Source organism: Tachyglossus aculeatus, chromosome 21 (genome assembly GCF_015852505.1).
Source record: "Tachyglossus aculeatus isolate mTacAcu1 chromosome 21, mTacAcu1.pri, whole genome shotgun sequence".
NCBI classification, from domain to species: Eukaryota; Metazoa; Chordata; class Mammalia; order Monotremata; family Tachyglossidae; genus Tachyglossus; species Tachyglossus aculeatus.
In genome coordinates this window covers 13907706-13921505 of record NC_052086.1, presented here as the reverse complement: position 1 = coordinate 13921505, position 13800 = coordinate 13907706, and the positions used below count along the sequence as shown (strand labels likewise).

The 13800-nt window shown below is 51.9% G+C and overlaps 1 protein-coding gene across 4 annotated transcripts; it reads right to left on the bottom strand.

Annotated features, from left to right (window-relative positions):
* Positions 1 to 158: 158 nt before the first annotated feature.
* MYLPF (myosin light chain, phosphorylatable, fast skeletal muscle) lies at positions 159 to 12778 on the bottom strand. Of its 4 annotated transcripts, none has more exons than XM_038763416.1 (7): positions 12730 to 12778; positions 2511 to 2606; positions 2009 to 2084; positions 1649 to 1753; positions 1432 to 1510; positions 783 to 831; positions 159 to 553 (listed from the first exon to the last, which is right to left on the bottom strand). In XM_038763416.1, the coding sequence occupies exons 2-7, from the start codon at positions 2544 to 2546 to the stop codon at positions 449 to 451; spliced, it is 450 nt and encodes a 149-aa protein (XP_038619344.1). In that variant the 5' UTR covers positions 2547 to 2606; positions 12730 to 12778; the 3' UTR covers positions 159 to 448. The 4 variants fall into 4 exon arrangements, with proteins under 4 accessions (XP_038619344.1, XP_038619345.1, XP_038619343.1 ...); XM_038763417.1 differs by lacking the exon at positions 12730 to 12778 and adding an exon at positions 12313 to 12336; XM_038763415.1 differs by lacking the exon at positions 12730 to 12778 and adding an exon at positions 4527 to 4594.
* Between the last annotated feature and the right edge of the window lie 1022 nt (positions 12779 to 13800).

Sequence of the window (13800 nt, the reverse complement as noted above, 5' to 3'; positions counted from 1 at the left end):
AGGTTGTCCCACGGTGGGCTCGCAATCTTAATCCCCATTTTCCAGACGAGGGAACTGAGGCCCAGAGAAGTGAAGCACCTTGCCCAAAGTCACCCAGCTGACAATAGGCGGAGCCGGGATTTGAACCCCTGACCTCTGACTCCAAAGCCCGGGCCCTTTCCACTGAGCCACGCTGCTTCCCAAGTCTCGCCTACCACCTTCCAGCTTTTCCCACGTTCCCCTTCCGGATCTCACTCCTCTCTTGGAACTCAGCCACCTGACCTCGAATTGGGATTATATCCAGCTTCTTTCTCTTCCCCGCTCTCGGGCCACTCCTAGACAGAGAGATATTTGGGGGGGGACGGTAGATAAGAAACGGACGGAGGCATCTTTATTTGGGGGGCCGGTCGGGGAAGGGAATCAACCGGCAAATTAGACCAGGGCGCGGGGTCGTTTGTCCGAAGAGACGTTACTCCTGGTCCTTGGCATCACCATGAGTGATGACGTAGCAGATGTTCTTGTAGTCTACATTGCCGCCCACATCGGGAGGGAAGGCTGCCCACATGTTCTTGATCTGAGGGACGGGAAAAGAGGGTGGTGGGAGGCAAGGTTGACATCAGCTATGGGGAGCAAGTTCCTTCCTTCTTCTCTTCCTCTGCCCCCCTAGGATATTAAAGCTTTCTCCCTCATGGCTCCTTTTCCCCTTCCTTCCTTCTTCCCGTCAAAGCGTCTTCTCCCTTAGCTTCCTCTCCCCCCTCGCTCCCTTTCCCTTATATCCCGGGACTTCCTCTCATAAAACTCACCTCCGCCTGGGAGAATCGGTCGCACTGGGTAGTGAGCAGCTCCTCCAGGCTGGGGAAGCGCGGGGAGAAGGAGGGAGAGAAGGAAGGAGAGAGGGAGGGAGGGAAGAAGGGAGAGAGGGAAGACGGGAGAGATAGGAGAAAGAGGAGAGGAAAGGGAATGAGGTTAGCACAAGAATGGATACCACTCCTGAGAGGGATGAGACTCAGAAAGAGGGAAGGGAAGGAAACGATACGGAGAGAAGGTGGGACAGAGGACAGGACGAGCTAAGGCCGGTTGAGGTACGAGGGCGTTGAATCAGCGGATCGATGGCAGAAAAGACACTGAAAGGCCTAGGCGTCAGAGGACTTGGGTTCTAATCCCGGCTCAACCATGGCCGGTTGAGTGACCTCGGGCAAATCGCTTGACTTCTCTATGCCTCGGTTTCCTCATCTGTAAAATGGGGATTCGACACCTGGTCTCCCTCCCGCTTAGGCTTTTAGCCCCCTGTGTGGAACAGGGACCGCGTCCAACCTGATGATCATATGTATCTGCCTCGGAGCTTAGAACAGCGGTAAACGCTGAACAAACACCACAGTTGAAAAGGATGGGGACTGGGCTGGGGGTAGGGGGACAGCGATGGGGGCAAGGTGGGGCAGCTGAGCCACTCACAACTGCTTCTTGATCGATCCCTTCCCTTCGGGGTCCAGAACTTTGAAGGCTCCGGTGATGACGTCCTCGGGGTCGGCACCTGGAAGAGGGGAAGGTTAAAGGTTACGGAGGCCCAGGAAACCTACAGCATGGGAGGGAAGACGGGGGCAGAAAGACTCCTAGGCCCAGGGGGACAGACTGCTCGGATCTCATGGGGCCGGAAGGATGAGCGCTTTACCTTTTAGCTTCTCTCCGAACATGGTCAGGAAGACCGTGAAGTTGATGGGGCCGCTGGCCTCCTTCATCATGGCTTCCAGCTCCTCGTTCTTCACATTCAGACGGCCTGGCGGGGAGCGATGGGGGCTGAATGCCAAGACACCGTGGTTTGGGGAAGGGAGCAGAGTCTAAGGGGGCCTGGGGGCCGAAGGACACCACGGAGCACGATCTGAAGACGAGGGAGCCAGCGGGGAGAGACCCCGAGGGTGAGCTACGAGGGAGGAGGAGGATACGGGGGAGGAAAGCTGGGTCTGAAGGATGGAGGGAGAGGAGGGAAGGCTTGTAGGGTCAGGTTTGTGAACCACGTGGAAAGAGCCGTTACCCATGGCAGCAAAGGTGTCCCTCAGGTCTTCTTTGTCGATGATACCATCTCGGTTCTGGTCAATTACGGTGAAGGCCTGGAGTTCGGGGGCAAGGGGGAGATTGGAGAGCCTGTTTTCCTCTCTCAAAAGGCTGGGTATCTGTCCCCCCATCAGAAGCCGGGCTCTCTCTCTCCCCCTCCTTCCAGCCACAGCTGTCTCCATTACTCCAGGCTGCCCTCGCAGAAGGAATTCTTGGCATCCTCCTCTTCTTCCCCCTCCTCCCCCTTCCCCTCACGGCAGGGGAACAGGTGCACATTCCGCGGGCCATGGACGGGGATACAGCTCAGGGCAGGATGCTGGATTCCAGGGAGAGCAAGTTTAAGGAGTAAGGCGGGTCTGGGGTCGGGGGTGGTGGGGAGGGGCTGCTCATCTAGTTTCCCTGAATTTGGAGCAACGAGTGAGGTTCCTAGATCTCATCCCACCCCGCTTCCTGAGCCTGTCCCAGTTCCCTCTCCTTTTTACCTCCTTGAACTCCTGGATCTGTGTTTGGTCGAACATGGAGAAGACGTTGGAGCTGCCGCCCTCCACCGCTGCCCTTCTCCTGGCCTTCTTGGGTGCCTAAGAGTGGCGGGGAAGAAGCCATTCGGTTAAATCCCAGATCCCATCTCTTCATCCCTAGCCCTCCAACCCTCTGCGGGCCAAACGACCGGTTGGGAAAATTTGGAATAGGGGAGAGCAGCACCGAAAGGGGATAAGGACGGGTGATTTCTACAGCCTCTCGTCCGCTCACGGGCTTAGCGATAACGTATTCCAACCGCGGGATCTTCCCTGCTTTCGGCAAAATCGGTCTAACGCAAGAGGCTAAGACTCTGGAAGAACTCGGTGGCATTTCGGGGGGCTCGGTAGATGAGAACCACTGCTTCAAGGCTCAGGACAAGTCACCCCACCTTCCAGGACTATCTTTGACAGTGACCTCCCTTTCCTAAAACAATAATCAATCGATCGATCGTATTTAGCGAGTGCTTGCCGTGTGCGGCGCCCTTTACCGAGCAACTGGGAGAGTACGCTATCACGGAGTCGGTAGACACCTTTCCTGCCCGCAGCGAGCTTACAGTCTAGAGAGGGAGACAGTCGTGAATATAAATGAATAAATTATCGCTATGGACCGTGGGGTTGAGGGAGGGGTGAATAAAGGGTCCAATGCAGAAGGGAATGGGACACGAGGAAATAGCATCAAGACCAGCGTGCAAGGACGGTGATCCCCTTCCTCTCTCTGAGAACATTCCTGTCCTAATAGAGACCTTCGAATCCTGTGGCTGGAATTGCGGGTTTAGGTTTGAAGAGGTAACCTAGGGCTCTATTTAATAGTTGATCCTAACAGTACGCCCTACTTCGGATTTGGATCCCGGTAATTATTGTGCTCTGAGGAAATTTGGCAATTACCATAATGAGGTAGGATCACTTTGATAAACCTGCCTCTCTTCCTCGTGGTAGCAGTGTGAAATGACGGCGGCCAAGTTTTCTCACTGCTGAGTTTGAGTTTTAAGTCTGGGATTACATTGCCTTGAGGTAATACCGAGAGATTATCTCAGATGGAAGCATATTTATAATAATAATGGCATTTATCAAGCGCTTACTATGTGCAAAGCACTGTTCTAAGCGCTGGAGAGGTTACAAGATGATCAGGTTGTCCCACGGGGGGTCATTTTACCCAACTGACTCTATTTTTGGCCTTGTGGTCTCCCGAAGCCATATTATCAGGATTCTTTCCTCACTGTATTATTCTCCAGAACCCTTTCTTCTCTGTGCTAACTCGAGGAAATACCGAGAAGGTTTTCTGCGGTATCTTCTACTGCTAGTTATGTTTCTGTAATTGAAGTACTCGAGGTACTTCAGAATCAGAAACAATTTTGACTCCCTGACTTTTCGACGTTCCACGAAACCGTTCTGGCTGGAGTGCGATGATGCTATCCAGCTGCCTAGGTTCACCTCCCTCCCTCTCTTGATTATTTGACGCATTTTTCGGGGTTACTCTGCGACGGTGGCGGCTCTTTCTTCCCCGTCCTACCCCCGCTATAATTGCAGGGGGTGGAGGGATGGTTTCCCTGTGTCACTGAGGGGGCTCTTTGCCCCCATTAACGCTCTTTCCTCTAGTTCATTCATTCAATCGTATTTATTGAGCACTCTTTCCTCTAGTTCATTCATTCAGTCGTATTTAATGAGCACTTACTGTGTGCAGAGCACTGTACTAAGCACTTGGAAGTTGGCAACATATAGGGACGGTCCCTACGCAACAGCGGGCTCACAGTCTAGTTAACCGATTTTTCCTTTTCCTCCCATATGTTGCCAACTTGTACCTCCCAAGCGCTTAGTCCGGCGCTCTGCACACAGTAGGCGCTCAATAAATACGATTGAATGAATGAATGAATGAATGAAATGATTCCATTTCTGGGGACCAGGGGATGGGTGACCGGGGTTCTTACTAGCGGACTCCCGGAATCGCTCTCTCCCTTTCGCGTGGGAGGGAATCTCACTTACCATATCCTCTCTCCCTGGGGGCCGGTGACGGATCCGATGGGATGCAAGAGGGAACCGAAGCGGAGAGACGAGGCTGGGGGCGTCCCTCTGGGGTTATATAGGCCTCCCGGGGGAAGGTCCTTAGCATGCCACGGGTAATTCTAGCCGAGTCTTGGGGTCGGGACGGGAGGGGTTGGAGATGGAAGGAGTCGGGAGGGGGCACACGGAGGGGCGAGATGGCAACCCGAGATACCAAAATAGCTTCTGTTCAGAAGCCGCTCCTTTCTTGGAGAAGTGAGGGGGAGAGTGGCAACTGGAGATGGGGAGATTGGCGTGTGGGGGGACGGGGGGGATTGCTTTGGGTAGGGCTGATGAAGACAACGGGCCTAGCAGGGGAATCCCGACTCGAGGGGCGGATGGGATCCATCCATTCATTCACCGTATTTATTGAGCGCTTGCTGTGGCAAGTCCCTTCGCTTCTCTGTGCCTCAGTTCCCTCGCCTGTAAAATGGGGATTGAGACTGTGAGCCCCAAGACTGCGTACTTCAATCACGGAGACGTAACTGGTAGTCGAAGATACCGCAGAAAACCTTCTCGGTATTTCCTTAAGTTAGCGCAGAGAAGAAAGGGTCCTGGAGAATAGTATAGCGAAGAAAGAATACTGATAATATGGCTTTGGGAGACCACGAGGCCAAAAATAGAGTCAGTTGGGTAAAACGACCCCAGATCAATCAATCAATCAATCAATCGTATTTATTGAGCACTTACTGTGTGCAGAGCACTGTACTAAGCGCTTGGGAAGTACAAGTTGGCAATATATGGAGACAGTCCCTACCCAACAGTGGGCTCACAGTCTAAAATATGGGGACTGTGTCCCCAAGCGGGACAACCTGATCACCTTGTATCTACTCCAGCGCTTAAAGCAGTGCTTGGCATGTAGGAAGCGCTTAACAAACACTAGCATTATGATGATTATTATTACTAAATGACGCAAGGGGATCGGACATGGGGCAGGAGGAATAGCGAACAGAAAGAGGTCCAGGAAGGAAACGGATGGGGAAAGGCGGAGTTGGTCGGAGGGGGTCAGGAGGAGTTTGGAAATTATTTGAATGGTCAACCAGCCACAAAGAAGGAAAGGGGAGATTGGGAGTAGAACGGCCCTATTCCCAGATAGGAGCATGTAGGGGAACGATAGGACTTGTGGGCAGAGAATCTGGGTTCTTGTTCTGCTGTACTCTCCCAAGCGCTTAGTACGGTGCTCTGCACACAGCAAGCGCTCAATAAATACGATTGAATGAATGAATGCATGCACACAGTGCTCAACAAATACGATCGACCGACTGACCGAGGGGCAGAAGCAGGGCAGACCATCTGGGTTCTGAGAGAGGCGGGTGGGAAAAACAGGGCCTGTTTAGGAGGATCCGGAAAAGAGGCCAAGGAAATATTAGGAATATGCTTAGATTTGCATATTCCCAGACTCAGCCCCCTTTATCCTTTCCTCCTCCCCATCCCCCCCGCCCTATCATCATCATCATCATCAATCGTATTTATTGAGCGCTTCCTGTGTGCAGAGCACTGGACTAAGCGCTTGGGAAGTACAAGTTGGCAACATCTAGAGACAGTCCCTACCCAACAGTGGGCTCACAGCCCTACCTCTTTTCCCTCCCCACAGCACCTGTATATATGTTTGTACCGATTTATTACTCTATTTATTTTACCTGGACATATCTCCTGTTCTATTTATTTTGTTAATGATGTGCATCTAGCTTTATTTGTATTTATTCTGTTGACTTGACCCCCGTCCACGTGTTTTGTGGTCCATCTCCCCCCTCTAGACTGTGAGCCCGTCGTTGGGTAGGGCCCGTCTCTCTAGGTTGCCCACTTGGACTTCCCAAGCGCTTAGCCCAGTGGTCTGCCCACGGTAAGCGCTCAATAAATACGATCGAATGAATGAAAACGCGGTGGGGAGTGGCGTGGAGGGGCTTCGGGAGGTGAGGGAAGGAACCGTTTGATTCCAGAGACCCTGACGGAGTCCGATGGGGCGGACGTCGGGAAGGCGGGAGAAGCCCAGGGGACTTGGGAACCCGCTGTCCCCAGGGACCATCCCTCCCCCTCCTCAACAAGCCGATCCCTCTAAGACATTTTCCTTTCTGGGAGCTTGGGACGGTCCACCTGTCGTCTCTGAGTCTCCTAAACTTAGCAGCTGCCCTCCCACTGGACCCCCCACCCCCCCACCCCAGTGATCCCCAGGGCCGGCAGCTGACGGACCTTATAGGGATACCACTCTCCCACTCGGGGAAAGGAACTGGGACCAAGGCCTATGGGATACAGAGGAAAGAGGGGATCAATTAGTCAAGGGTATAGGGAATAATCACTGATTCGGTCCTCCTCCCCTTATTCCCAGAGAGCAGGATGCCTTGGTACTGGGGAGAGTGTGGGTTCCACACTCATGGATTCCCAATCCATTTCTTTGCTTGGCTTAGAGAAGCAGCGTGGCTCCGCGGAGAGAGCCCGGGCTTTGGAGTCAGAGGTCATGGGTTCAAATTGTCAATCAATCAATCGTATTTATTGAGCGCTTACTGTGTGCAGAGCACTGGACTAAGCGCTTGGGAAGTCCAAGTTGGCAACATATAGAGACGGTCCCTACCCAACAGTGGGCTCACAGTCTAGAAGGGGGAGACGGAGAACAAAACCAAACATACTGACAAAATAAAATAAATAGAATGTACAAGCAAAATAAATAAATAGAGTAATAAATATGTACAAACATATATCCATATATACAGGTGCTGTGGGGAGGGGAAGGAGGTAAGGCGGGGGGATGGAGAGGGGGACGAGGGGGAGGGGGGGAAATTGTCAGCTGTGTGACTTTGAGCAAGTCACTTCACTTCTCTGGGCCTCAGTGACCTCGTCTGGAAAATGGGGATGAAGACTGGGAGCCCCCGTGGGAGAACCTGATTGCCTTGTAACCTCCCCAGCGCTTAGAACAGTGCTTTGCACATAGTAAGCGCTTAATAAATGCCATCATTATTATTATTATTCCAGAGGGAAAGCCAGGCCTGACTTATTTACTCATATTATATATATGTATATATACATATCAATCAATCAATCGTATTTATTGAGCGCTTACTGTGTGCAGAGCACTGGACTAAGCGCTTGGGAAGTACAAGTTGGCAACATATAGAGACAGTCCTTACCCAACAGTGGGCTCACAGTCTAAAAGGGGGAGACGGAGAACAAAACCAAACATACTAACAAAATAAAATAAATAGAATAGATATGTACAAGTAAAATAAAGAAATAGAGTAATAAATATGTACAAACATATATACATATATACAGGTGCTGTGGGGAAGGGAAGGAGGTAAGATGAGGGGGATGGAGAGGGGGACGAGGGGGAGAGGGGGGAAATTGTCAGCTGTGTGACTTTGAGCAAGTCACTTCACTGCTCTGGGCCTCAGTGACCTCGTCTGGAAAATGGGGATGAAGACTGGGAGCCCCCGTGGGACAACCTGATCGCCTTATAACCTCCCCAGCGCTGAGAACAGTGCTTTGCACACAGTAAGTGCTTAATAAATGCCATCATTATTATTATTATTCCAGAGGGAAAGCCAGGCCTGACTTATTTACTCATATTCTATATATGCATATATACATATCAATCAATCAATCAATCGTATTTATTGAGCGCTTTACTGTGTGCAGAGCACTGGACAAAGGCTTGGGAAGTCCAAGTTGGCAACATACAGAGACAGTTCCTACCCAACAATGGGCTCAGTCTAGAAGGGGGAGATGGAGAACAAAACCAAACATACTGACAAAATAAAATAAATAGAATAGATATGTACAAGTAAAATAAATAAATAAATAAATAAATAAATAGAGTAATAAATCTGTACAAACATATATACATATATACAGGTGCTGTGGGGGAAGGGAAGGAGGTAAGATGAGGGGGATGGAGAGGGGGACAAGGGAGAGAGAGGGGGATGAGGGGGAGAGGGGTGAAATTGTCAGCTGTGTGACTTCACTTCTCTGGGCCTCAGTGACCTCTTCTGGAAAATGGGGATGAAGACTGGGAGTCCCCGTGGGACAACCTGATTGCCTTGTAACCTCCCCAGCGCTTAGAACAGTGCTTTGCACATAGTAAGTGCTTAATAAATGCCATCATTATTATTATTATTCCAGAGGGAAAGCCAGGCCTGACTTATTTACTCATATTATATATATGTATATGTACACATCACATGTATATCTGTCATATGCATATACGTATATATGTCATATGTGTATATATATATCATATGTGTATGTGTATATATACATATATGTATACATATATATCATATGTGTATGTGTATGTATATGCATATATGTATATATGTTTGTACGTATTTATTACTCCCCCTTCTAGACCGTGAGCCCGCTGTTGGGTAGGGACCGTCTTTATATGTTGCCAACTTGGACTTCCCAAGCGCTTGGTACAGTGCTCTGCACACCGTAAGCGCTCAATAAATACAATTGAATGAATGAATGAATGAATGAATACTAATGCCTGTCTATCCCTCTAAACTGGGCAGGGAATGTACCTGCTAATTCCGTTGTCGTTCATAAATTCATTCAGTTCAGTCGATCATATTTATTGAGCATTTACTGTGTGCAGAGCACTGGATGAAGCGCTTGGGAGAGGACGATACAACAATAAACAGACACATTTTCCCGGCGTGCAATGAGCTTGCGGTCTACAGGGAAATATTATTAAGTGCCATTGAGTCGACCGATTTTTAGCGACTCTATGGATATATTTTCTCCAGAATGTCCTGATTTCTGCCATAATCCGGAGAGTACGATACAACAATAAACAGACACATTCCCGGCCTACAACGAGCTTGCGGTCTACAGGGAAATATTATTAAGTGCCGTCGAGTCGACCGATTCTTAGCGACTCCATGGATATATTTTCTCCAGAATGTCCTGACTTCTGCCATAATCCGGAACCTTGCTAACGGCTCTTCCATTCTCGTTGTTGGGGGTCTCTCTCCATCCAGCTGTCGGTCTGCCTCTTCCGTGTTTTCCCTGGACTTTTCCTAGCATTAGTGTCTTCCCCGGAGAATTAGTCCTCCTGATTATGTGTCCAAAACATCAATCAATCAATCAATCGTATTTATTGAGCGCTTACTTTGTGCAGAGCACCGTACTAAGCGCTTGGGAAGTACAGGTCGGCAACATACAGAGACGGTCCCTACCCAACAGCGGGCTCACAGTCTAGAAGGGGGAGACAGACAACAAAACAAAATAAAATAAATAGAATAAATATGTACAAATAAAATAGAGTAATAAATACGTACAAACACATACATATTGAAGTCGAGTCATTTGGCCTTCCAAAGACCACTTTGGCTTAATTTGCTCCAAAATCCATTTTTTTGTTTCTCGGACAGACTGCGGTATTCGCAAAAGCCTTCTTCAACACGACATTTCCAAAGAATCGATGTTCTTTCTATCCTGTTTCTTCAGTGTCCGGAGGGTTATAGGCTGTAGTGTACTCTCCCAAGCGCTTAGTAGGCGCTTAATAAATACTATTGATTGATTGGAAGGGAATTCGGTTGTGGGGGGAGCGAGTGTTATTTAAAGAAAGGTGGGCCATGTCAATCCGCCCAATGGCCCACCAGCTGACGACTTGATTTGTTTCCCATTATCAAACAGACTTTGCTTCCCATTGAGAAGCAGCATGGCTCAGTGGAAAGAGCCCGGGCTTGGGAGTCAGAGGTCATGGGTTCTAATCCTGGCTCCGCCAATTATCAGCTGTGTGATTTTGGGCAAGTCACTTAACATCACTGTGCCTCAGTTCCCTCATCTATAAAATGGGGATTAATAATAATAATAATGGCATTTGTTAAGCGCTTACTATGTGCAAAGCACTGTTTTAAGCACTGGGGGGGGGGATACAAGGTGATCAGGTTGTCCCACGGGGGGCTCACAGTCTTCATCCCCATTTTACAGATGAGGGAACTGAAGCCCAGAGAAGTGAAGTGACTTGTCCAAAGTCACACAGCTGACAAGTGGCGGAGCTGGGATAAGAACCCATGACCTCTGACTCCCAAACCCGGGCTCTTTCCACTGAGCCACGCTGCTTTTAAGAAGATTAAGACTGTGAGTCCCACGTGGGACAACCTGATCACCTCGTATCCTCCCCAGCGCTTAGAACGGTGCTTCGCACATAGTAAGCGCTTAACAAATGCCATCATCATTATTATTATGATAATAAGAGAAACAGCATCATCATCAATCGTATTTATTGAGCGCTTACTGTGTGCAGAGCACTGTACTAAGCATGGCTCAGCAGAAAGAGCCCGGGCTTTGGAGTCAGAGGTCGTGGGTTCAAATCCCGGCTCCGCCACTGGTCAGCTGTGTGACTTTGGGCAAGTCACTTCACTTCTCTGGGCCTCAGTTCCCTCATCTGTAAAATGGGGATGAAGACTGTGAGCCCCACTTGGGACAACCCCATCATCTTGTATCTACCCCAGAGTTTAGAACAGTGCTTGGCACATAGTAAGCGCTTAATAATAAATGTCATCATTATTATTATTACTATTATCACCCCTACATAGATTCACAGAGAGGCTCAGTGGAAAAATCCCGGGCTTGGGAGTCAGAAGTCATGGGTTCAAATCCCAGCCTCGTCAATTGTCAGCTGTGTGACTTTGGGTAAGTCACTTCACTTCACTTTACTTTATTAAGCGATTAATAAATGCCATTATTATTATTATTGTTAATAATAATAATCCCGGCTCCACCACTTTTAGGCTGTGTGACTGTGGGCAAGTCACTCCACTTCTCTGGGCCTCAGTTCCCTCATCTGTAAAATGGGGATGAAGACTGTGAGCCCCCCCGTGGGACAACCTGATCTCCTTGTAACCTTCCCAGCGCTTAGAACAGGGCTTTACACGTAGTAAGTGCTTAATAAATGCCGTCATTATCATATAATTATTCCCTGGGCCTCAGTTCCCTCATCTGTCAAATGGGGATGAAGACTGTGAGCCCCCCGTGGGACAACCTGATCTCCTTGTAACCTCCCCAGAGCTTAGAACAGTGCTTTGCATGTAGTAAGCGCTTAATAAATGCCATCATTATTATTATTATTATTAATCCTGGCTCCGCCACTTATCGGCTGTGTGACTGTGGGCAAGTCACTTCACTTCTCTGGGCCTCAGTTCCCTCATCTGTCAAATGGGGATGAAGACTGGGAGCCCCACGTGGGACAACCTGATCACCCTGTATCAACCCTCAACGATTAGAACAGTGCTTGGCACATAGTAAGCGCTTAATAAATGCGATCATTATTATTATTATTATTATTACTGACAAATGCCGTCATTATTATTCCCACATCTGGCTTAAATCGACACTTCCCGATTCTCGCCACCGAACGAGGAATCGATGGCTAGTTTGGACGCCCCCCTCCCACACGTGGCCCACCTCAGTGCCCCGCCCCCTTGGCCCCGTCGGTGCCCTCCCGGCGTTCTCATTGGCCGGGGAGGGTGTCAATCATCCCCCTCCCGCCCCTCTGCCTGTCAATCAAGGGGCAGCCTTTTCAATTGGCTGAGCAGGCGCACGGGGCCCCGCCCACCGCCTCCCAGTCTTCTTTCCCATTGGCCGAGCGCGGCTCCGTCCCCATTGGCCCTGTGGGGCTGTCCATCACGTTGCCCCCGCCTATTTCGACCCGCCCCTCTTCCGCGAACGCCCTCCCCCGTTCCTATTGGTCAGAAGGCGACCCCGCCCCTGTTCCCCCTCCTGGCCTCACTCTCCGATTGGCTCCGGGCTCCACCCTTCGCCGCCACTCCTTCCCCCCCTTCCAATTGGTCGGCGGCCGTCACGGGCTGTCTTTTGATTGGCCATAGCGTCGCGAAGAGGGCGGGGCGGTGTGCGCCTGCGCGCAAGCGCGCGGCGCGGGGACGGTGGGGGGGAAGGCTACCCAAATGGATACGCGTGCGCGGTGGTGCAAAGACGGCCGCTGATTGACAGGTGGGGGGGGTCTCTCCGATTGGCTCCGGGCCCCACCCTTCGCCGCCACTTCCTTTCCCCCCCCCCCGCCACCTTCCAGCCCGCTAATTGGTCGGCGGCCGTCACGTCCTCTCTTTTGATTGGCCGTATTGTCGCTAAGAGGGCGGGGCAGTGTGCGCCTGCACACACGCCTGCGGCACGGGGGGTGGGAGGCTACCCAAATGGATGCGCGTGCGCGGTGGCGCAAAGACGTCCGCTGATTGACAGGTGGGCGACCTCTCTGATTGGCTCCGGGCCCCACCCTTCGCCACCGCCACCTTCCAGCCCGCCAATTGGTCGGCGGCCGTCACGTCCTGTCTTTTGATTGGCCGCAGCGTCGCGAAGAGGGCGGGGCGGTGTGCGCCTGCGCGCAAGCGCGCGGCCCGGGGAGGGGGGAAGGTTGCCCAAATGGCCGCGCGTGCGCGGTGGCGCAAAGACGGCCACTGATTGACATGAGGGGGCTGCTCCGATTGGCTCCGGGCCCCACCCCTTGCCGCCGCTTCCTTTCCCACCTCCGCCACCTTCCAGCCCGCCAATTGGCCGGCGGCCGTCACGTCCTCTCTTTTGATTGGCCGTAGCGTCGCAAAGCGCGCGGCCCTGGTTGGGGGGGGGTGAAAGGTTGCCCAAATAGCCGCGCGTGCGCGGTGGCGCAAAGACGGCCGCTGATTGACAGGTGGGAGGCCTCTCTGATTGGCTCCGGGCCCCACCCTTCGCCACCACCGCCTTCCAGCCCGCCAATTGGTCGGCGGCCGTCACGTCCTGTCTTTTGATTGGCCGTAGCGCCGCGAAGAGGGCGGGGCGGCGCCGGGGAGGGTGAGGTGGGAGGGGGAAGGCTACCCAAATAGCCGCAAGTGCGCGGTGGCGCAAAGACGTGCGCTGATTGACAGGCGGGAGGCCTCTCTGATTGGCTCCGGGCCCCACCCTTCGCCATCGCCACCTTCTAGCCTGCCAATTGGTCGGCGGTAGTCACGTCCTCTCTTTTGATTGGCCGTTGCGTCGCGAAGAGGGCGGGGCGGTGTGCGCCTGCGCGCAAGCGCGCGGCCCGGGGAGGGTGAGGTGGGAGGGGGAAGGCTACCCAAATAGCCGCGCGTGCGCGGTGGCGCAAAGACGGCCGCTGATTGACAGGTGGGGGGGCTCTCCGATTGGCTCCGGGCCCCACCCTTCGCCGCCGCCACCTTCCAGCCCGCCTATTGGTCGGCGGCCGTCACGTCCTGTCTTTTGATTGGCCGTAGCGCCGCGAAGAGGGCGG

Coding starts and splice junctions, on each gene's coding strand:
- MYLPF (XM_038763415.1), bottom strand. Junction 1,754..2,008: donor GGACACCTTTGCTGCCATGG/GTAACGGCTCTT, acceptor GCTCCCCGCCAG/GCCGTCTGAATGTGAAGAAC. Junction 832..1,431: donor GGATCGATCAAGAAGCAGTT/GTGAGTGGCTCA, acceptor GCGCTTCCCCAG/CCTGGAGGAGCTGCTCACTA.